Below are 22,892 nucleotides of genomic sequence, written 5' to 3'. Positions count from 1 at the left end.
AAACTGACCTTTTTTCTTCTCCTGTACACGACATGCATTCTTGGCGGCTCTAGATGAAGTGTTTATCAAAGTAAACTTGCACTGTTCAAGGCAGCAATGTAGATGGCATTGTAGTACAGTCTGTGTGCATAAACACTGATGGAAATATATTTTAGAAACATGTTTAATCACAGAAAAATCTTTTAGTGTTCCAAACTACCCACATCTTCTCTTTTGGCAACACTAGGCACAGCACATAAAACACCAAAGACAAGATCTAGAAGGAGAAGCAAGGATCTTGTACAGTCATTACAACATGAGGAAAAAACACAGAAAAATGAAAATAAGTCAAAATCTACAGCTATAGATATGGAGAATGTTGCAACACACTGCAGATTTGAAACTTGCAGCACTACATATATAGTGCAATATAGTTATTTTAGGTATGCAATAAAAATCATCAAATGAGCCACAGGCTATATTTTCTGTCTGCTAAGATGCCACTTCAGATCCTCAGAACTTAATTCTTCCCTTGTAACATGTTGACAGCAGAACTGGAAATGCATCTATACATTCATTTTGCAACTTAGATCCTTGTCTAAAATAGGACAGAAACAGAACCACAAACACAAGTTTTAGAAAGTGGTGTGAGCACATGAAATAATTTTTTTTCAACATGGATTTTAAAACTATTGCTGCTTTGCAATTTTTAAATCCAAACACGTTTCCTCTGTGATCTAGAATCACCATTCATACTTGTCTGAAAAAATAACTTCCAGCAACCTTCAAACATTCTAACTGCACTAAAGAAGTAACCTTACATGTTCAGTGTCTCATAAGAAAGGTATGACACTGGATCCACTAGCTATAACACCGAAGAGCCTTGTTCTCTCAAGGTCTTACAGAAGCATCACAGCAGCAATAGAACACTGACAGACCCATCTCTTTTGGTCAGGTAAAGTTGATTTTGGGATGTAAAGCAGCAGTGACTGAAGCTCTTCTGCAACAGAACCAAGTATCCTGAAGACTTGTAAGTTAAGTTTCATGTGATAGAGTTCCCATTATCACGACAGGAAACAGAGATGTCAACATAGCTGACAAAGATGTTTAAGTTACCACAGAGGTGGCACAGCCCTCCATCATAACAGCAAAATCTGTAAGGGTGCTGGAGCTCACCCCATCTACACAGATGTTACCATTTTTACCAGTGCTTTAGGACTACTCACCCTGTAGCGCTCAAGCTGTTAAGATATTCCATGCCAGGCTACATCACTCTCTCCTGCACGCTTACTATTATATGCCATGCAGAGATCTCTTATCTGCAAAGTTTAGAGTTAAAGGAAACATTCACAAATCAAGGTTTCCTGCAGGTTTAATTCCTACCCCCCTACAGTCTTTTTGGTGCTCACAAAGAAACATTATCTTCTGAGAAAGTATGACTGAAAACTGTAATTTACACATCTTACTCTGAAAGCTGTTGTCTGTTTGAGGTTTAAAGATCAGCCAAGAAAATTCCTTCTGCACTGAAATATTCTAACAGCCCCCAGCCCAAAAGAACAAAGGATCAAGATAATTTACATTAAAAAGAAATATTTTTTATATACATTTGTGCATGCGTGTGTATAATGAGACACCCACCTTTCTTTGAATTATTATCTCTTTAACCTTGGAGCCTTTAGAAAAAGTGGCACAGGGATTTTTCATTCAAATATGCAGTGTTAGAAGGGAAAATATGAAAAACATTTGATTTTTTTTTCCCCTGTAAAAAAAGCAAATATGGTACTGATAAAAAATCCAGCAGTACTGAAGAATAAAGTCCTGTACCTGTCTAGTGAAAAAAATTATGTACAGGATGCAAGAATCTAACAGATGCCTTTGGTTTCAGTATTATCAACAAATTCAGCAGAATTTAAAGGGTTATGAAGGCATGCTCCTGATTCTGTGCATAGATTCACTGTCTTTTCTGCTGCAATTGATCTCTTAGCACAATTCTGTTCAGCTTCAGAGATGCTTTCAGAGTTCAATAGACAGCTGGGGAACTGACAAGAATTGCATGATTTTTTTTTTTTATTCCTTGGGAAGACTTTGGGCAGCAACACAGAAACTTTCTGAAGTATTCACAGGAGAGAATAATTTTAGGCAGGGAGACATGAAACCATGGAAAAAAATATAATATTTCTCTATATAATACTGTCTCTGGAGGAAAGAGCTCTGCAGTAACAGAAATGGAATGAAATCAAGCAGTACAGTCAAAGAAACCAGTCTCAAAAATTTCTGCTGTGACCTGTGGCAAATCATGCAAAAACACTCGGAGGGCCAAAAGGACAACCATAGGTCTACCCTTGGCCTGGGAAGCTGAAGTCCTACCTCCAGAACTGAAGCAGAACTGAGAAAATCTACACCATCGCTGCCAGATGGTTGTTTAACCTCTCCTTAAAAACCCAAAGGATGTATCACGAGTGCTCAATCCTTACAAACATTAATATTTTCCTAACATCCGATCTAAAGCTCATTTATTTTGGTACTTCTTTCCCAGGCTATGAAAAGTAATTGCCACTCTCAGTATATGATGTACAGAACTTTTCAGACTTTTCTAAAATAAACTAAGTCAATTCCTTCAAGCATTCCTCAACAGTGGAATGTCTGCTGTATCTTTTATGTTGCTCTCCTCTAGACTTTACAGTTTTTCTTCATCATCTCTACAATGGCATCACAAAGCTGGAAAATTACTCCAGCTGAGGACTTTCAGTAGACTGGAAGAGTCCTGTTCCATGTTTTACTTTACTTTAGACAAGTTTCTGTGTCTTATAATGACATTTCTGTTTTTTCACAATATTACAGCCCACATTACTTCTGCAGGACCCAACCCACCTAAGATACCTTTCAATTTGGAAGGCATCTGATAACTACATTTTCTAGTATTTTTTCAAACCTTTGAGAACACAAATGATAAGAAGCGTATCTGCTGTGCTTTCTCTAATGTGCAGTTCTCACTGTGAAGGTAATGGAGAAAGCTTTAGCAAAGTCAAGATCTTGTGTATCAATTGCATCTCCTCATCTACTATACCAGTTAACCTATCAATTAATCTGATATATTTATTGTTGAAAAGCTGTGGTGACTTTTTTCTCTACCTGGTCACCACCTGTAAATATCTACAATTTAATCACATAGCATTTTCCCCAAACCTTTTATGAAGTTAAAGCTGAGCTGGAGCGTACAAAATTGCCTGGGTTCCCCTCATTTTGAAAGAGAAGTTGCAAACCTCAAGTAATTACATAAACAATAGGACTGTGACCAAAAACTATATGCAACCTTAAACATCTAAAAAAAACTACAGAATAATGTCAGAGCACTCAAAAAATGACATAAAAAAACTAGAGAGCAAAATAAATTCCATCTAGGCATGAAAGCAGCAAAGTTCTGGACGGCCTTTTAGGTATACATGCATGCAGCAGGACATCTAAACAGCTGTTAATGCTATGCTCAATCACTTTATGCAAGCTGTTACACAAAGAGGTTGTCTGCAATATCAGGGAGTGGAGCTGCTGATGCAAATGATTCATACAGTTATGGTATTACCATATTAGTTTGTTCGGGGTTTTTTAAATGTTTTAATTTCTTACAAATGTCTTCATCAGTATTTTGATAAAAAATACTTCAGTGTATTCAATTGCATTAATATTTACACTTAAAGTCTAGAACCTCCATATTGTCACTTCAAAATAAATGGCCTTAAAACTTTTTTATCTCTGACAAGTGTTACTGTCCTCCTTTGGACCACTCCATTTTTCTGAGGCCTGCTGCTGAAGATATGAGGAGGATGACACGAATTTCTTTAGTAGTAGTATAAAAACATTAGAATCATCCTTTGCCCAACTCTTTATCTACCTAGAAATTTGGTTACTTTTTCTAAACCAATTGTATATATGTAAAATGAGACCTGAATTACATAAACAGAAACCACACTGTCCTGGCTACTGCTTTCGTCTTCCTTCCCAAGTTTTTATCCATAAGTGTATCTGAGTTGTTTAATTTTTCCTCTAGTGTGCACAGGTCTCAGGATAGGCAAGTGCAATCTATTAAGCTGTGTGTCCTAGAATTTTTATTCCTTTGACTTTATTGATCTTTTCTCATCTTGACTATTCCGAATAGTTCTCCCTTTGAGCATAATTGTAACAACCTATCAGCTCATTTAACTCAAATTCTTTCCGTTTATTTAGACGTACAAATTATCAGACCAACACTGCTGCTGCAGTTTAAAATCCACTGAAAACGTAAAGAAAGTTAGACAAGCACATAAGCAGGGTTTTAAAGAAAAAACACCGAGATGCATTCTCCTCACCTTGCAGTTAGGAGTATCTTTAAGAGCATGCTTCAGAACCCTCCCCCTGACCCCCAAAGGCCGCCACTGCAGCTGCGGGCAGAGCGGGACACGCGCCTCCCGCCCCCTCCTCCTCCTCTCCTGGCACACGCCAGTCCCCCACAGGCCCGGACACGCGTGGGCGACACAAGCACCGTCCACCAGCCGACACAAGCCGCCGGCCCCGCGCACGGCGGGAGGAAGCCCCTGGGCCGCGCCCTCGGGGAGCCGGACCCCCCTCAGGCGGCGGCAGGACCGCGGCAGCCCCAGCGCCCGCTCGCCCCCACGGGCTGCCGCGGGGGCGGGGCGTGGCGGGGCACCGGCCCGCCCTCAGGCCGCGCCTCCTCCCCGCTGCCGGTGCCGGTGCCCCCCCCCCGCGGTGCTCACCAACAGGGGGACCCCGACGGTCATGGTGCGGCCCCTCCACAGCTTCCGCAGCCTCTCCATCCCGCCCCTCCCCACAGGCCGCGGGCGGCACCTCCCGCCGCGCTTCCGGCCGGGCGCGGGTCCGCCTGCCACAGCGGCCCCCTCCTCCGCGGCAACGCGCCCGCGACAACCGGGTTCCGCTGGCGCCCGCGGTGGCGCCCGCAGGGCGATTGGCGGCAGGAGGCGGCTTGGGCGGAGCGGCCTCGGCAGGCAGGCGGCCGGGCCCAGGCAGCTGTCACCCGCCTTTCTGCAGCCATAGCGATGCCTGCTAGCAGTTGGTGCCTGCACGTTGAGGCCTGTAACAATGAGTGATAAGAGAAGCATCCCATTATACCTTATATGGCCATGTTGTACCCAGTTGTCTATACCTGGAAGTCGACAGTACTATGAGAATTATGCAATTTAGGTGAAACTCCTCAAGAGATCTTACTTTGGAAGTCTCAAAGGGGGGAAATGTTGAGAAGTTCTTTTGCCGAACAAAATACTTTGAATTTAACAAGTGATTAAAGTGTACAGAGAAGATATCCTAACCTGGAGAATAGATACCTGCTGGCAGAATTGGTCAAACAAGGCAGATATGAAAGAACAGCTTGGCCGAACAACAAAGTTGGGAAACATCCAAGGAGAAGAAATTGCTCTCAAAAGACTCATGACCATAAAAGGGAAAAAGGAGTAGGGGGCTAACTCCCCAAAACGACCACCCGAGACCCCCACACATGCGTAGTTTTGCAACACCAGCATTATGTAAATGTAGTAGATAGGCGGAAAGGCAGAGACTTCTTGGAAAATGTATGAATATTCATGTCTTTAAGGTATATAAAGGATGAACTTTTGGTTTAGAGTGTGCATGTTAGGAGGAATGATCCCCCATAGCACCTGGCACCGAATAAAGAAATGCCTGCCTCTTAATCCTACATTGTTGTTAAGAGGTTCATTCCTAATTTCGGTGACAACAGCTGGTCAGTCGTGGAAATAATGCATGTGAAGTAGCACGGTCAAACTCACATGGCAAGCCAGGCTTTTCGTCTGCTATGGCTGCTGTGGCCAAGTTACCAGTTGTAAGTGCACACGGTACTTCAAGGTTGTGTGCGCGCGCGCGCACACACACACACAGACACACACAGACACACACACACACACACAGACTCACAGACACACACACACACACAGACACACACACAGCTTCCACTGTATGGGACGAAAAGAATGGGGCTGGAGCCATGCTGTCACCTGCATGAATACACAGCTGGCATTTAAGGCCAGGGGATGCCAGTAACAGCACGAGTGTGCTGAGAGGGGGATCGAGACTTAAAATGTCCTGAAGCCCCTCTGAGGTTTCTGCCCCTGTTTTTTTTGTTCATCTGCCATCTATGGCATGTGGAATGAAATGTCCCCACCCGTTATTCCTCCTTGAAGCTTTTTGTGCAAACGTGCTAGCTTTGTTAGGTGTTTGTACCACACCTAGCACAGTGGCATTCTTATTTCTGGCTTAGGGGTGCTGCACATTATGCTGTTACTCTTACTGCTCATTACTGCTGGTACCTCTGAATGCCCATTCACTAATATCACAAAGCATTGTACTCAACATACTGTGCTATTATATTAAGGCAATTACATCCATGAGTGGCAGTTTAGTCTGTCTGTATTCTGAGACTGAAAATTCAAAGTTAGTTACTGCAGCATAGTCCCTAATGGTGAGATGAAAGCACTGTCCACAAAACTGCAGTAACCCAGGCCTGAGCCTGAATTCTCCTGCTAAAATTCCCTTTAGATGTGTGTGGGGAAGGGGAAGAGGAATTCACCTTCAGTAAAGCCACCACTGAAGTCACAGAAATGAGAAAACAACAACAAAAAACTACAGAGCAGAAGACTCTCAAGATAACCCTGAGACTGATGGAGCTCGGTGCTACCACATGGCCGGGTGGTTTGCCACAGGAAGTCCCTCAGGAGATGTTCCCTTCAAGAACCTCAAAGGTTAAAGAAGAACATGTTTCTCTGGATCAATCCATTCCAGCAGACAGAGGAAAAGCCTGCAGTGAATAGTGTGGTAAGAAATGAAGGCTCATGCTGTGCATAATGAAGAAAAATCCATGTGAACATCAATAGCTGCCACAGCATTCCCAGCAGTGAAGAGAGTGGTCTTCCACCTGTCAGCAAGGTGAGGATTGCCTTTTCTTGCATGAAGAGCTCTAGGCATGGCAGTCTGAAGCCTAGAGAAGATTTAGCACTGCATATACCTACTTTTTAAGGACTTCCAGCAATAGAGATGTATTTCACATATGTAGGGTTACTAGCGCCCCTGAGCATACCTATCTGTTTTGAGTTGAACATGTACAAAGACTCTTAAGTGAGAGGACTTGACTCAGATTCCTGACATTTTTCTGTGTTCTGAACTTCCTTTTGTGCTTCCGTGTGGTATTAAAAGAACTTGGCTTGGGTAAAGTGGACCTCAAAGGCAAAAATCTGCCACTTTGCAAAATCATGATCAAATGATGACCAGTTCAAATGACTGACTACTTCACCGAATCTCAACAGAGCTAGGTATTTCACCTTCCTCCACACGTGGGAAAAGCCAGCCTGCAGAACTGAGATCAGGGACATTTCAGGAAAGCAAGTGGCACAGAGAGACTAAGAGCTTCTACAGCTTGTACCCGGGATACCTTGACAGGGTGGGAGAGCGGGGCTGAAATAGCAGGAAACATTGCCATTCAGGATTGGTAGACATGGAGGGCACCACTGGACAGAGACATACACAGCCTCTGCTGTCTCCAGTGAGAGCTGAAGGCTGTGTTAGTATTAACTCCATGGATGGCCAGAACTTAGCTGAATCTTTACTTGCAACAAGAGACAAGCCAGCTCAGCAATGTTAAGCTGCACATGTAGTCCCCACTAGCTTTTGTAGGTGGACGCACATCTTTACTGAGGGTCACCTTCTGTAATTTTGAAGCTCATTGATTAAAGCAATTGTGAAGACCTGGCCACTAGCTATGCCTTTTATTCTGTAGCCTGGTTTCCTAAGGAAAGAAGATTGCCATGATCATGCTGGTTTTTTTCCCTGCATTGTTATCCCTTATCCCAATCATACTCAACTCTCAAAAACTTTTATAGCCTTTTCAAAACAAAGCTGGCTGCAACAGTGGTAATGGACAGTCTTACTCTGAGATTTAGAGCTGTTAGTCATTCCTTCCTGCTAGTAATTAAATGTGCCATGCCATCCACTCAGATGCCTCTCAGCTACAGCCACATGCACAACGGTGGAGCGCTGACATGTTAGAGACAAGAGCACATACTCTCCAGGCATATGCTGTGATGTTTTCACATATTACCGTAGCCAAAGGCTCTTCCATGTTCTGCTAGCCTGTGGCAATTCAGAGTGCAGCTGGGAGAATGAAAGCTCCTCTTTTAAATACTTCCTAAGTCACTACACAGCCTTTCCACAACCCAAATCAGTGCCTGATGGCGACCATAGCAGGGACAAAGTGGAACAGGGCACCTGCTGCCTCAATTCAAAGAGTAATTTAAAACCATCTGAAAATGAAACACTGATGATTACTTCCTTTGGTCTTCTCCATTAATCACATCAAGGAATTGCTGGAGGTAACCCACAGCTGCTGATGCTCAGGTGCAGAGTTGGTGCCCTGTCATTCCAACTTTTAAAAGGGCACCAAAAGTCCTGGCAGTAGGAAGAAGGGTTGAGTTTGTGCCAGTGCCATGGGGTGCTCTTGTTAAGATTCAGAAGCTGCTCTTTTGTTTTCATTGATAACTGTTGGTATCTAAAATTTTCCGATGGTGTTATGCTCTAAAACAGCAAGAGAAAGCAAATGTGTAACTTGATACAAATACGATATAATAACAACAATAATTTGGTAATAATTGGAAGGATAAGAAAAGTGCCTAAAAACAAACAGGCTGTGCCAGAGATGAACAGTAAATTAGACTTTTAAAATGTCTTCATGTTTAATAATCTAAAATGCTGTTAAATTACAGAAGTAAAGCTATCATCAATATATATTTTATTTCCACAGTGTCCCTTTGTTCTTGTCATTGTTGGTTGGTCACCTTGAACAGAGAGGGGTAGGGAGAAACAAACACTTTTGAAGATTGGAATATATTCTGGGTTTGATTTACGATAGAGGTTTGATGCCTCCTTGATGTGACCCCTACTGCCATAAACAGACAGACAAACATAAAAGTAGATAAACAAACATCTGTTTTTTATGACATTGACAGCTCGCCCCAAGTGTTGTTCCCAATACTTCAAGCACATATTCATGTCCCCAAGGAGGCTGAGTGCAGCTTTCTTGTCCAGGTTACCATACAGCCAGTTAAGCATTTTTTACTTTGTGAAATACTGTGAGAGGTTTTTCTGTGTGAAATGTGCCTCTGGAGCCCTAATTCTCTCCTGGATGTATACATGGTGCTTTATCTGGAGCTCAGGTGCAGAGCAGAAACACGAGGTGATGGCTGGCTGGCTTTTGTCACATCAGGAACTAGGTGTTTCTGACTGCAGTTTCCCTGGCCTAGACAAAAGCTCTGGGAAAGCCTCTTCACACTTTCTTCCAGAGAAGGACCTAAAAAGAGATTTTAAAATTCACTGCACATAATGTGCTGATGGCTATTGGCAGGCACCCTGGGAACTTCAGACAAATGAAGCTTGCGCTGCTGGTTTAGGCTGCAATGACTGCAGGGGAATAGAGAGTGCAACAGTACATTGTGTAACGTGGTTTCTGGGCAGCAGGATGGAGGACAGGATGGAAATCTTATTAAACATCCCTGGACAAGCTGGAGTGATCAAAATTGGTGCTGGACTGGATACCAGGAGCTGCAAAATTGCTCACAATGCGGTATTGGCTGTGAGTAGCCAAGGTTAATAAGGAATATGATTTCAGTTCAGTATAGAATTTGCAGCAATTTGTTCAGAGGCTGAAAATGAGAGGCGTGTTGCAAACGTTTTGTTGCCCAAACATGCATCACTTCAGGAGGTAGTGGAGTGAGGCCATCCTGTGAGTTATATTTCCATCCAACAGACCTCCCCAAAGCCTCCTGCTTCACTAAGAGCGTGCACATGTAACAAACCATTAAGCGCTGTCTGTGCAGACAAGATGTACATCATAGCCAAGACCTTCAGCCCTGAAAGCCCACACTTCTGTATACCTGAGCTAAAGAAACGGTTGGACTTAGCATGCTATTGCGACCAATAAAAGGAAACAGCCACGCCTTTTAAGGGCTTGTAGTTCTTTCTGGGTGGGGGGTGGAAGTCCTGACTTGGTAGTAGCTGTTGAGAACAGCATTTCTAAAATGGTAATCCCCTCTCAACACTGTGCCTGTTCCTTTTTTCATCCTCCTTTGTGTAGCCAAGAGGAGTTGCAAGGGGCCTGGATTTCCCCTTTGATTCTCTCCTACATCTTTTGACTAGAACTCCTAGTGAAGTAATTGAGTGGAAGAGTTGGTGTACTTGTCCATTCCTCCTCTGCTTTCTCGTCAGCTGTCAGAATGAGCATAAATACATCCAAGGACCAGATTCTTGTCAAGAGCCAGCCTGGAGAGGCCAGTGAGCCAGCTGTGCCTATTTTTCATGCCACTGAAATAGTGCACACAACGGAAGACACCATGGTGGCCCACGCATTGGAAGGGTCATCCATGCTTTCCAGATGTGGCCCTAAGTTTCCCCCTCCACCTCCAAAAAGAGAGGAGAAGGAAACAGGTTGACATCCTTTGGATTCACCACTTTTTTACCTTGAGTTGGCTCAAAAACAGGCTGGGGAAGGGTGGCTCTGGAGACATGTTTTAGGTCTATGAGTGCAGGAGCAAAAGCTGAAGGAAATACTGACCTTGCCAACAAATTCTCTCTTATCCTTGTGCTCAGGAGGGCTGTTCCCCCAAAGACAGCCAGCAAATTTCAGCTAGGAGAGAGATTCCCCAGGGAATCTGGGGAATAAAGGAAACCAGGAACGCTGCCTAGAATTAGGGGAACTGAGAGGGGTCTGTGCCAAAAAGCACCAATATGGTCAACAGTCATCTCTGCACCTACTTAGTAGCTGCCTCTAAGCACTAGCCCCATCCTCTTTTTGACCCCAAAGAAAAGCCACGGTAACACATTCATTTTCTAGGTTCTTTGTTATTATTTTCAAGAGCAGGACAGTCATTCGAGCTCTTAAATTTGAGTACTGAAAACTGGTGGTTGTAGAACAGCAGCACCTTTCATTTGTCCTTCACATGAGTTAGAAACCTGATAATTACAAAAGGGATGGGGCTGAGTGGAGCTTGTTGCTGGTCTAAGAGATGAGAAGGTTGCATTCTGGCTCTGCTTCCTTCACTGGGTATGGGCAGGAGATTTGCCATAGGGGAATGGAAATGGCAAACCCAGCCAAAATAGAGAGGAGGCTGCTGGGCTCACATGAGGGGGGAAGAGATAAAAAGATAAAACAGTTCCAGAGAAGGAACTTCACAGTATGGTGCCCCCCTGCCCCTACGCATCCTCTCATGCCCGAGAGAGCCAGCAGTTCTCCATGGATCGAGGAGCATGGGGGCCCTGGAAGGAGAATCCAGTTTAGTCGCCACACTCCTCAGTTCAGCATTGGGGTTCACAGTCATTTTGTCGAGCAACTGTAGTGGCAGCCCTTGGAAAAGGGGCTGAAGCTTCACCTCCTTAGTAGAAAGGGTCTTCCCTCCTCTGTGTTGTCCATTGAAGAAGAGAAGAGAGAAACCAAGGTGTGTGAAAGGGTGTGAGAAAAAAATAGTACAAGAGGGAGGGGGATGTTATTTGAGGGCATACTGGGCACAGTTTAGACACGGGTATGTCTACAGGTTCGCGATGTGCCTGAGGCTGAGGGGGCTGCAGAGGTGGAGGGGGCCTCCTCATCCGTTGTGTCCCCCTGCTCCTCCTTGTGGAGGCCGAGGCTGATGTGGCTCTGCAGGGCTGCTGGGGTCAACCACTCCTTGGGGAGGCAGCTCTGGAGGAAAGGGATACACGAGCTGAAGTAGGCCAGGCGGTTCACCCAGCGGGGGATCTCTTTCCCACATAGTATCTGTGGAGCAAACCGAAAAGGAGCATGGTTAATAGTACTAAAACACATACGTGGTGGCAATGTCATCCCCATCCGCACCACCACCTCAGCGGGGTGAATTCCCTGTTGCTCAGAAGAAAGCTGTTTGAAGTGTAGGGAGCATCTTCTGCAGCCCAAAACAGCTATAAAAGCAAATGACTACACAATGCTCGACACGCACAGAGAGCCCTGCCAGCCATAGCCCTTGCCAGCATCATAGCAGAGACTGGGGGAAACAGTTCACAGTCCTCAACAGCTCAGGCCACTCCAGGCAGTCCATGGGTAAAAGGACAGGCCTGGTGGTGCTTCTCAACCAAGACAAAGACACTCATTTTCCAAGTAGCTCAAAAATTTTGGAAAAATATTTAGTCTGTTGCTGGCCAGACCTTGAGGAACCCAGAAGCTGAGCCTGACTGGGTGGATAGAGATGCCTGCGAAGCTGTTCTTGCTGCTCGATTTTCTTCCTCGGGCTGACACACCACATCAGTCAAGTTACAGTATCTGGGGGTCCTTTTCCTATCCTAGCACATCACCCTTTAGTTTCTCCTCATATGGTATTTCCTAAATGTGGGAAAGCAAGCAACAAACAGAAAAATACTAGCTTCTCACTAGGCCTGTGTTTCATCACAGATGCTCCTGGCACTGTTTTGGGTTACACTCTGCTAGCACAGATACTGTTTTCCAAGGTCATCTCAAATTCAGCACAATGAAACAACCTGCTGCATATGGCAGCTCCTTTCTTCTGTAGCGTTTGACCACACAGAGGCCAGATTTTAGTAGCTGTGTCTAGCTTAGGCCACATAAGGAAAGTTTCCCTTTACATTTTACCAGACACAGAAGAGGCACGTGGAACTGATCAGCCGGGGTGCCTCAAGAGCCTGTCTTTAGTAAAATATACTGCTTGTGTGACCCTACACCAGTATACTAGAGCCTGAAGTCTGGGGTGGGTACAGTAATCATAATACCCAAATTCACCTTCCCTCCCAGCACTGTCTCCCATGGAGCAAGACAAGCAGGGAGGAAACTCCACCCCGCAAACTTTATCCAACAATCTACGTGGATTAGTGGTTCCAGGATTGCCCATTCTGCACCTTCCACCAGTATTAAATTCCTTTGCTCTTCATCCCACCCTCTTCCTGTCTAAAACTACACTTACTTTAATACTAATTACTGCAAAAACTAAGAGGGTGTTTGTCTGTAATCCACCAAGGAGATTATTTAACGAGATATCTGTTATTGACAATGGAAATGCCATGCTTAGAGGTTTCAAGAGATTTTCAGGGAGCACAACTGGAGCAGTTGCTAGAGGATGGGCCGTGCCACATTATAGCTATTACGGCTGATGACCAGCTGGTCCTTCATGAGTATGGCCTGGGCAGAACAATCTAAGTCCCACTTCAACAGTCACCTTGAGGATAAGGGAATTAGCTTGCTCCAACACCGTGGAGTTTCCATTGAACTGTGAAGAAGGTGGCAAACCTGTGACCATGCTCATTTGGCTACGGAACTCACTTTATTTTGACATGCATTGTTTAAAAATCAATGTATGAAATTGAAGACATTATCATTAGGTATTAGAGAATGAGCAGAGCCATTCAGCTGCTAAAATTACTTGCAAGCATAGACTGTTCTTTACCTAATACACCCCAAGGACTTTTGTTTCAGTTCTTACCAGTGCTGCATTCTACTTAACCTCAGATACAGCTATATGAATCTGTATTTTTAAAATTTTTAATCTGGGGATAATTACTTTATTAGAAATTCTTTATCTCCATCCAGATCCCTGGTTTCCACTGCTAGAACTATTGCCTGAGCCTATAAGTAGATGACCTCTTCACCTGCTTTTAAGATTTGTTCACAGAAAATTTGCTGATCCATTTGATTTTCTCACCAGACATATCTGACCATTTTCACAGGAATACTGCTGAATTTTTAAAATTGTATTCAGTATGTTCTACTCAAACACTGAACCTGAGCCAAAGCCAAAAAATGCAGCACAACTGCCTCTAGATTTTGTAGCATTTCTCTTTCTTCCTCTCCAGGAGCTTAGGTGACATATTGCTAGTGTAGAAAGTGACTCAGTTTACGTTCCTTGTGATGTATGTGTGCATGCGAGTTTAGTTCTCAAGCAGTTGTCTTGTTAAAGACTTCCCTCCAGATATTAATAGGAAAACAAAACCAGGGTATGATTCTTCAGATAATTAGCTGAAACAACAGAACAGGTAAGACTGCCTGAAAAAGAAATACTCTTTTTAAGAGTTGACTATCTTTGCTGAGCAAATCCCCTAGCAACTGAAATAGCACTTCCCAATGTGGAAGCAATGCTGAGATGTTTGTCTTTTGTTTATGGGAGCTTCTTCAGAATGAATCAGTGACGCAAGGAAGAGCCAGAAAAAGAATAGAGATGTGTGGGCATCAGGCCATCAATCACCAAAGGGCAGTTTGTGGAGCTTAAGGATAATGATGAAGTCAAAGTGATTTCCCTTTCCTCAGTCATGCTTGTCCTCGCCTCTTGTCAGTGAAGCCTCGTTACTATTCCACAGCAAAACACAATGCTCAACAGGAGCAAAAGGGCAACAGCAGGGTATGCCACTAACTACAGCCTGCTCCTGTGTTTTTCACTCCTTGCCATAAAGCATATTGTGCTGGAGCATCCAGCAGTACTTAGCTAATGGAGAAACATCAAATAAACCTGACTGCAATGGGATTAAGCCAACTGAGTTTAAATAAAACAGCACAAGCAAGATGAAGTGGGTGTTTTCCAATTGCGTATGAAGACACAGAAAAATCTACCTACAGCAGCTTTTCAGGGTAATTCTCAACTGAAAACTGCACACTGGAATAATAAACTCACAGAAGCCTGATACCATCCATTGTTTCCACCAGCAGAACTCTTTTTTAGAGGTTTTTAGAGTTTAGGATTTTAGTTTTTTTTTTTTTTCTTGTTTGCCAAACAAGTGAGGTTTTCTCTTTTGAAGGAGGTAAACTTCACTGTTATGGGTCACGTACTTGTCCTGTCAGACTTAGCTGATAAACTGTTATGGGTTAGAAATCACTGGTCCTGACCATCATATCAGATTGTCCTGCTACCCATCCCTTCAGGAAACTTAACATAGCTGTAGTGGAGCCTGAGCTTGACACTGGACAAGAAAGCAGCTGAGCCTCTTAAGCCGACGGGAGAAGGAACTTAGTCACAGAAGGACTAAGCCTGTGTGGGATGTGAGCCTGAAAGGTAGCTCAGGGTTTACTTATAGCTTCTCTGAGGCAGAAAAGTGTTTGGGATGGGAAACCCTGCAGAGTACATGAGAGGCTGGACTACTAACGGCAAAGCTTGGAACACCTCAGCCCGTGTAGGGCTTCCCTAAGCTTTGTAAACCTCCCGTGAGTAGTGTCCAGCTATCACTGCAAGGCATAGCTCTTCCTCATCTTTCTGTCACTGTCAGGTCCCTGAAGGTGTGAGTTATTCTCACCCCACAGAGGCAGCCAGTCCCTGCTGCAGACTGAAATATAACATTTTCAATAGCAAGCACAGCTTGTGATTGCCCACCAAGAGACCTGTCCTGGTTTCAGGCAGAAACTTCGGCAGAGGCTGCATGTACTTGCAGCTTCCACTGAGCGGCACCTCATGATAGAGAGCCAAGTCTCCCACAGCTGCAGCTTCTGGGGACTCTTGAGAGCTGCGAATGACCCAGCTGGCATCTGCAGAGTCAAGTGGAAAGAGCAGCTCAGACATCCGTGGCTGAAGCCAAACATGAGGGAGAAATGGGACATGACAGTTGGGGTGCTATTTCTGGGCAGCTGTCAAATCCACACCAGGATTTCAACTCATCAAGAAACAACTAATTTGGGATGCAAAAAGATCCTCTGAGCATCTTAAGATGTGTCATTTTGCACTAAGCAGTCACTGGTTAAAATGTACAAACTGCCCTTGGAGCTAGGACTGCACTCCATCACTCCTCCCTCCCCCTAAGTGCCCTAAGAACTAGGCTTTGTTGCTCAGGAAGGCCTTAAAGCTCCCTGCAAAGCTTTACTCTGGGCAGGGGAGCTGCCTAGCAGCTGGGAAACATGGGTTTAAATGAAAGGCCACAATGGAAGATGCCTTCTAGAGGACAACACTATCAATGTGCTGCATTTTGTGAGGGCTTTGGGTCTATGGGCATATGCTAGACATTGTTTGAGATAGTCTAACAGGCTGAGCCCCTTTCAAAATAAAGTGAAGGGCTGATTAGTTGTAGATCCTAAGAGAAAGCTCTTGAATGCAATAGGTACAGCGCTGTGCTGGATGATGCAATTGGGGCAATTCAGGCCACGCACAGAAGTATAACTCAAGGCACTTAAGAATTTTTTTTAAGTGAGCCTTCCCAAAGGCACCATGTAGTGTTCTGACCCATGAAAATCAAGATGAACAGAGGCAACATTACATTTCTCAAACAATACATGCTAATTACTTCAATTCTTGTCTTCAAACTGAGGCTCAGAGAGTTCAGCACTGAACATCTGCTGAACCACCCACTGCCACTTCCACTTAGCAGCCTAGCTGAAAATGAGGTGGCATCCAGACAGGGCATATATCCATTTGAGCTACTGTACAGTATTCCCCTTGGTGTGTCTTAGAGAATGCAAAGGGCTTTTATCAGCGCCTGAGGAGTCTAACACACACCCCAGAGCACTTCAGGAGCAAAGCCTTTGGAGCCCAAGGGGAATCTTTGCAGTGTTTGCATGAGTTGGTTCCTATGAGGCCTAGACAATATAGCACAGATGATGCTTATGAGAATTTCAGAATAAGGCCATTAGATACAAACCAGCACATCTGCCTGGGCAAAGCTTGCAGGCTGTGCTAGGGTAGCGAAAAAACATGTAGAAAGATAAACATGTCAGTGCGATGAAATTAGTACTTGGACACATCTGGAATAAACCATTAACCCAATGCACAGGGACATCTTTTTTACCACCTTGCAAAAACTGAACTGGTAGCATAACTGCCCAGTGCTGGCAGAGACAGGGGAGTCGGAGTGCATCAGTGAGGAACATACCTCTAGCTCTGCACTCCTGAGCAGCTGCTGCACATGGTGTGTACATTGGAAATAACATTCCTGAAAGAGAATGGACAAACAGCCCTCGCAACATACCTGAAAGCACAGTCTCACCTTGGCGGAGTTGGCATGCTAGGATCAATTGCTTGAAACAGATTTATCATAGTTACTGTGTAAAAGCAACAATTTCTACTCTAGGGAATATAACTAGCCTGTGGGGATCAACAGAACAGATGAGGGGGGGCCCTTTCACTGGGCCGTGAAGCTGTATGCAGCATGCATTCAGCAGAGCCAGGAGTGGCTTGCATCTTGCATGGGAAAGGGTAGAGCTCAGAAACTGTAGCTGAGGCTGAATGAGCTCAGTAATGAGGCTGCGTGCTGGGAGGTGGCATCTTGACTCAAAGGCAGGAAGGGAAAAAACTTTTAAATTAATTTAAGCAACTGTCTACAATGCTCCCATTCTCCTAGGCAATCCCTTTTTGTTCCACAGCAGGCAGGGTACTGTCACTCCTACAGGTCCTCCGCAGCACTGCAGGTGTTTCTCCTATGTAAAGCAGAAGAAGCATCTGCACCGTCTCCCTGAGACCAGCCAGGAGCAAGGAAAAGGACACACATTGAAAGGAGAGACTAATACCCACCATGTTGCTCCCCTTGTGATGCTGGTGTGAATGTGTCTGTCACCTCTGTGGTCCTGTGGCTTGAAGGACAGAGCTGACTCTGTGCAGGAGTCTGCATGCAGAGAGATGCCAAGAAGAGAGATGATGGAGTGTATAGCTCTGAGTCAAACAAGACAGCTGGCTTATAGCACCTCAGCACTCACAGCACTATTTCAGCTTCACTGGCTAGGCCACCAGTGGAGAGGCACAGTAGCTGCAAATGTGACATCTTGATGAACCACATTCAGAGCAGCATCACTGATTAGTTATGTACCAACACTGGAGTATGGCAATATCCTCTTTGAGCATGAAGTTCCTTGTAACCAGCACTTACATGTACATCCAGCAGCTGCAGGATGACAAGGTAGGCAGCAAGTGGCCTCATAACAGATAACCATTTGGGGAATACTAAGTATAATTAAGCCTGGGCTTGTTAGTGACATTTAAAATAATGATTTTGCCACCAAATGAATGAGCAACTGCAATTCATTCATATTATTGTGACGGCCTGAAGAGTAACTGCCTTCTCCTAGCAGATGCTGTTTCAAGACCAGTGGCTGAGAACAGCTGTTGCCTAATAGGGTTGTGCTTTCCAGTGTTATGGACATGCTGAAGGTGACCAGGCCAACCCAGATGCACAGAGGGATGGACATCAAGAGCGTCTATTTTTTCCTGAATAGCTAACCAAGGAAATCCTGTGTTTCAGTCTCAAGCCTTGTTTCCTAACATTAGGGAGCAGCAGGTTACTGTGGATGGAGATACAATTTGAAGAGAAAATACAGGAACTCATGAGAACAGGGAGAGACCTTCTGTCTGGCAGTGTTGGCAGGACTCCTAGGCTTTAGTGACTGGAACCTTTTGCTTATCAACACACTTAAGACAGTTCATTTACACTCCTGACACTTTTCATTTATCAACAGGCAGCTGGTGAAAAGGACCGGGTGTTTCCTTGCCACCTTCATTCCTGGAAAGGAGGCATCTGTTCTCAGGCATTTGCACACACAAAGGCTCAAAGACTCCATAATGGCGCGACTAGAGGTGAATTCCCAGATAGTACAAACTAACTTAGCTCCAAGGTATTATGCTTATTTATAACAGGTAAGGAAAGGGAGCTTTTGGTTTGGGAAGACAGATGCAAAGAGGAGGTTAAATAAAAAAGATTATGCAAAACACCCACATTACACCAGCCCCAAAGAGCTTGAGCTGGGGTGGGGTTTTTTTCAAATTCACTCTTAAAATATCTTCACATTTAATCTGTTTGGCTAGGTGGATCACTTCAAAGGGAAAACCTAAAATAACTGCAGAGGCACATGTGACAAAATCAGACCATTTTTAAAAAATTGAAATGATGTGCTAAAAACTTGCCCTGGGGGGGATTTCTGTTTCAAATTATTTGCCACCTGATACTATTCCCCTGCACATGTAGATAGATAAGGAAAACAGGATGGACTGAGAGAGCTGCAAGATCCATGTAAGAGTTATTCCACTAACCATTTTTGTTGGGCTATAAGACTCATTCAGGATGGCAAGGATAGCTAGAAAGGTTGATGATGGAAAAAAGATGTTTATATTTTCATAGCAGCCTGTATTCTAAGAACTTCCCAAATACTTCAAATTTTAACTAATACACAAACTACACCTAGAAATCTTATTTTGCCACAGCAGAGAAGCCACATTTGGAATGCAATATAGCAGTTTATTAACTCCATGCAGTCGAAATTGCGCGTACTTACAGGCAGAAACAATGACATCCATCTGAAACCATGAGAATAATTCATGGGTGCAGGACGTCTTTATTAATAAGCTGCTTCTAAATGTATGTGGCAGTTAAAAAACAGAAAACTAACACAGCCTGTTCCCCATAGAGCTAACAACCGTCAAAGGTTGCTGCAATGAAGCAAGTCTTTCTATCAGCTTCGGTGAGGACTGACTCAGGCACCAGGAAATAAAGCTTTCCTAACGTTCTTTCATGCCCTGTGGTTGTTTGTTTTTTTGTTTTTTCATTTCCTTCTCTCCTTTCTGTCTGTTGGGAGCATTGTGTCCCCTGCCAGTAACAGAATCATGTAGGCTTTTACGCAACAAAACACCTATCTCCTACAAGAGAGGCAACTGAAAAGCAATTGTTGACCAAGGAAAACACGGATATTACTTGTCTACTTAGGATCTGCTGAAGACCGGTTTATAAAAGCTTCTGCCACTTTTAACTGTGACTCAGATGCCACCTGAAGCTCCCTTCTCTGGTATTTAATCCTTTCTCTCTGATAGCTTTCAGGCTAAGGAGAGCTTCCATAGTTTTTAATAACATTATGATGAGAACTCACGTGTGCCAGGGGCTGGAACTGAAAAGATTTAGGCTTGAATTATTCACTGATGATTAAAAAGTGCCCTCATCTGGTCGTTGATTCAACAAACCTGCCTTCTTCAGAGAATTTACTGAAAGTCAGGCTCCTCTAAGGAAAGCAGGATTCTGTTATAAGTTTGGTACATGCTGTCAGCTTTGCCTTGGCTGGAAAAGGACAGGTGAATAGCCAGAGAGAAAAGAATATGCACTAGCTACCATCTCCTGTCACTTCAGTACAGCTCCACACCTTCTACCAGTAAAGTAAGATCCCTCTATTCTCCCAAAGCTCCAACCATATTGACAAAGGACAACCAAGACAGCCATACCATCAGGTAAGTATACATCAGACATAGCTCTAAAGCCCAGCACAGAGATATCTTACACTGCACTTCAGTTATGTGTATTTCCTGCTATCACTCAGATACACAATGACAAAGCCTCTCTCTGCTACTGTCAATATTGTCAATCTTTACCAATAATACAAAGAAAAGGGGAAAGAAGCCCTAGCATCCAGCCTAGATGTGATCTGCATGCAAACAAGCCTGACTGCACCAAGATCATCCCCTACCTCCCAAGGAAATTCAGACTGTGTGGCTTCACCAAGCATTTCCATCCAATCTGGCATGCAGGTTTAATAATATCACTGTGGTGTCAGCGTCAGTAGTGGGTATGCGAGATGCCTACTTCAGTCCTCTGTAACCATCAGGTTGTAGGATTCACTCTGCAGGCTCCATCTGTTAATCTTCAAGGTATTTCCTATTGGAGACCATCCTTTTAGGCTGATTTGAGAGAGTCCTCCTGACTTCAGGAGACTGGGAGCTATTTACTTCCCAGATTGAGGATTGCAGTGCTGCAGCTCTAAAACTCTGGCTGCAAAGCATCTGACTGTGACAGGGTCCATGATCCCTGCCCTGTAGGAGTCAGCCTCATCTAGGATGCTAAAGAATTTTCCAAGGCTGACCTAAGCCACCTCAGATGCTTAGGAGACTCTCTTCCCTCCTTCCCTCCAAAGAATGGGCCAAGCTCACTTCATTAACCCTCAGGCCTATTTTCCAAGACCCCTCAGCCCTAGAACAAGACCCCCAGTTCCCCAAAATATTTTTCTCTCTGGAAATTTCTGCAAATCAAATCCTACAACTTCAAAATGAGCTTCCAAAACCACAAGCACACAAATTCCAATTTAGGCCTCTCTCTTCTCCTGCTGAAATGTGTTATCTCTCTGTTTATGTAAATAATCAAAGTAGGACAGTTCCCACAGGAGAGCCTGAGGGACTCCCTGCACCAGAACATTTTGTGCCTGATATTCAGTTGAATTTTCACTGAAATGGAGGAGAAAAGGTAAATAAATCTTTAGTCCACTTTGCTCTCCCACACCCCAGCAAGCTTCTTTCTGTCCAGGAAGCTCTCAGTTACTTGAGGATGAGTATGTCTCACTAGCTAGTTCTGTCTGAATTCACAAAACGTCCTAGCAGAAGTTTTATTAAAACTGCCAGATCCCCCTAAAAGGCTCTGATTTTGATGACTTGGTTTACTCTGAAAATCCTAGTTCAGCTCTAATAATTAGTTCAAATTTTAGCCATTTACCCAGATGGCATCTCTGAGCACTGTCCCCTGGATCCAATCCTTTGGATCAAGAAATGCTGAGCAATAAGGAAACAGACCCTTTAATATTTAAAGGAATAAAGGGGTGAAAAGGATCAGTGGGTACAAAAGGAGGCTGGATAATGAGATACCAATCTGTTTTCCTGAAGGGTTTTTAATCCCTCAAATCCAAATGACCCTAAAGAGCCTTCTAAAGAATGATTACATGTGGATGTGAACCACACGCACTAACTTCTGAGTTGGTTTTCGTCTTTTTTAATAGATTTCTCTGGGTATAAGACAAAGTTGTGATAATTTAGGAAGCAAATAGGGATGTTTAACTGTGCTTCAGCATCCCTCAGTCATGCAGCCAAATTCTGCTTTTATTGACTCGGGGAATTTTTACCAGATCACTCAGGTGTTTCTGAGCCAGGTTTGTCCCGGGAGCTACTGCAGATTCTCTGACCATACTCTTAAAGATACAAGCGGGTCCTACTAACACAGACTCAGCCTTCTCCTGGCTGCCTTCTCTTTTTTTTTTTTTTTTTTTTTTTTTTTGTTGTTAAAAAAAAAGAAAGTAGGGTAGTTTTAGAGCAGCTGCAAAACAGGTAAATAACTCCAGGCTGGGAAACTGCTACAAAATGCAGAGGGTTTTTGACCTTTTCTGGCATTTAAGATAAATTACACACACAAATCAGAAAGAAATCATTCCCCTTTCAAGAAAAGAAAAGAAAGACATGGTAAAAGAATAAAACCTTCTGTCACTGCTGTCCTCAGGTAAAGTTCCAACATCAACAATTTTTAAGGTGAATCAAATCAGTGCCTCTCAATTAATTTCCTAATTATGATGAGCATCAGCTTCATATGTTATCAAAAGGGCTCATAAGACCCACTGACTTTATTGCTATTTCACCACCGGTAAGGCTGTTGGGGAATAAAAGGCTATCTTCCCTGGTGCTCAGAAGCCACACTCCTTTGATAATTGTGTCCCATAACAAGGTGCTAAAGAGTTTCCTTAAATAGGGATCATTCCAGTTGCTTGGCAGTAATCTCACTGATGAAGGGAAGAGTGGTTTCCTTGAGTCATTCCACTTATCTTCCAGTTCTGGTGCTGATTCAAAGGTGTTTTTCTCCCTTCCTGTGGTGGTTTGCCCTTTTCGGAGACATGCTGTAGCAACTGTCATCACTCTGGTAAGAACATAGCTCCATAGCTTATCTTAGACAGGAAACTTTAGAAGCATGGAAAATTGCTGGTGGGAAGTCAAATGAGTCATCTTCTGTTTGTGAATGGGCTAAGCAGCAAAAGCTTTTTCAGAGTCTTTAAGCTGCAGTGACATGGTGTGATCATTATACTCAATACTGTGGAATATCACCAAACTGGAGAAGAACCTGGAAGCAGAAAACCTTCATCCTCTCTCTTGATCCTCTAGTTACTGTTATCTTCTGTAAAGATGATGTCCTCAGGCACT

At 43.8% G+C, this 22,892-nt stretch overlaps 2 protein-coding genes across 6 annotated transcripts in view; both read right to left on the bottom strand.

Moving 5' to 3' along the window:
• Positions 1 to 4,852, bottom strand: part of COX16 (cytochrome c oxidase assembly factor COX16) — a 47,846-nt gene extending 42,994 nt beyond the window's left edge. The window contains exons 1-3 of one of the 4 annotated variants that reach the window (XM_074824329.1): positions 4,728 to 4,815; positions 1,206 to 1,298; positions 9 to 135 (exon numbers count right to left, since the gene is read on the bottom strand). In XM_074824329.1, coding sequence (XP_074680430.1) covers positions 9 to 38 — 30 coding nt within the window. In that variant the 5' untranslated portion in view covers positions 39 to 135; positions 1,206 to 1,298; positions 4,728 to 4,815. Of the gene's footprint in view, positions 1 to 8; positions 136 to 1,205; positions 1,299 to 1,617; positions 1,724 to 4,727 lie in introns of those variants that run through there. The other 3 variants (XM_074824331.1, XM_074824330.1, XM_074824328.1) reach the window with 3 other exon arrangements.
• Positions 4,853 to 10,864: 6,012 nt separating this feature from the next.
• The window catches only part of LOC141923341 (deubiquitinase DESI2-like), a 58,023-nt gene continuing 45,995 nt past the window's right edge, over positions 10,865 to 22,892 (bottom strand). For both annotated transcript variants that reach the window (XM_074824323.1, XM_074824324.1), the window contains one exon: positions 10,865 to 11,794. In XM_074824323.1, the coding sequence (XP_074680424.1) occupies positions 11,552 to 11,794 (243 nt within the window). In that variant the 3' untranslated portion in view covers positions 10,865 to 11,551. The remainder of the gene's footprint in view (positions 11,795 to 22,892) is intronic.

Source organism: Strix aluco, chromosome 4 (assembly GCF_031877795.1).
Source record: "Strix aluco isolate bStrAlu1 chromosome 4, bStrAlu1.hap1, whole genome shotgun sequence".
Classification (NCBI taxonomy): domain Eukaryota; kingdom Metazoa; phylum Chordata; class Aves; order Strigiformes; family Strigidae; genus Strix; species Strix aluco.
This window is presented reverse-complemented; position numbering and strand designations above follow the sequence as displayed.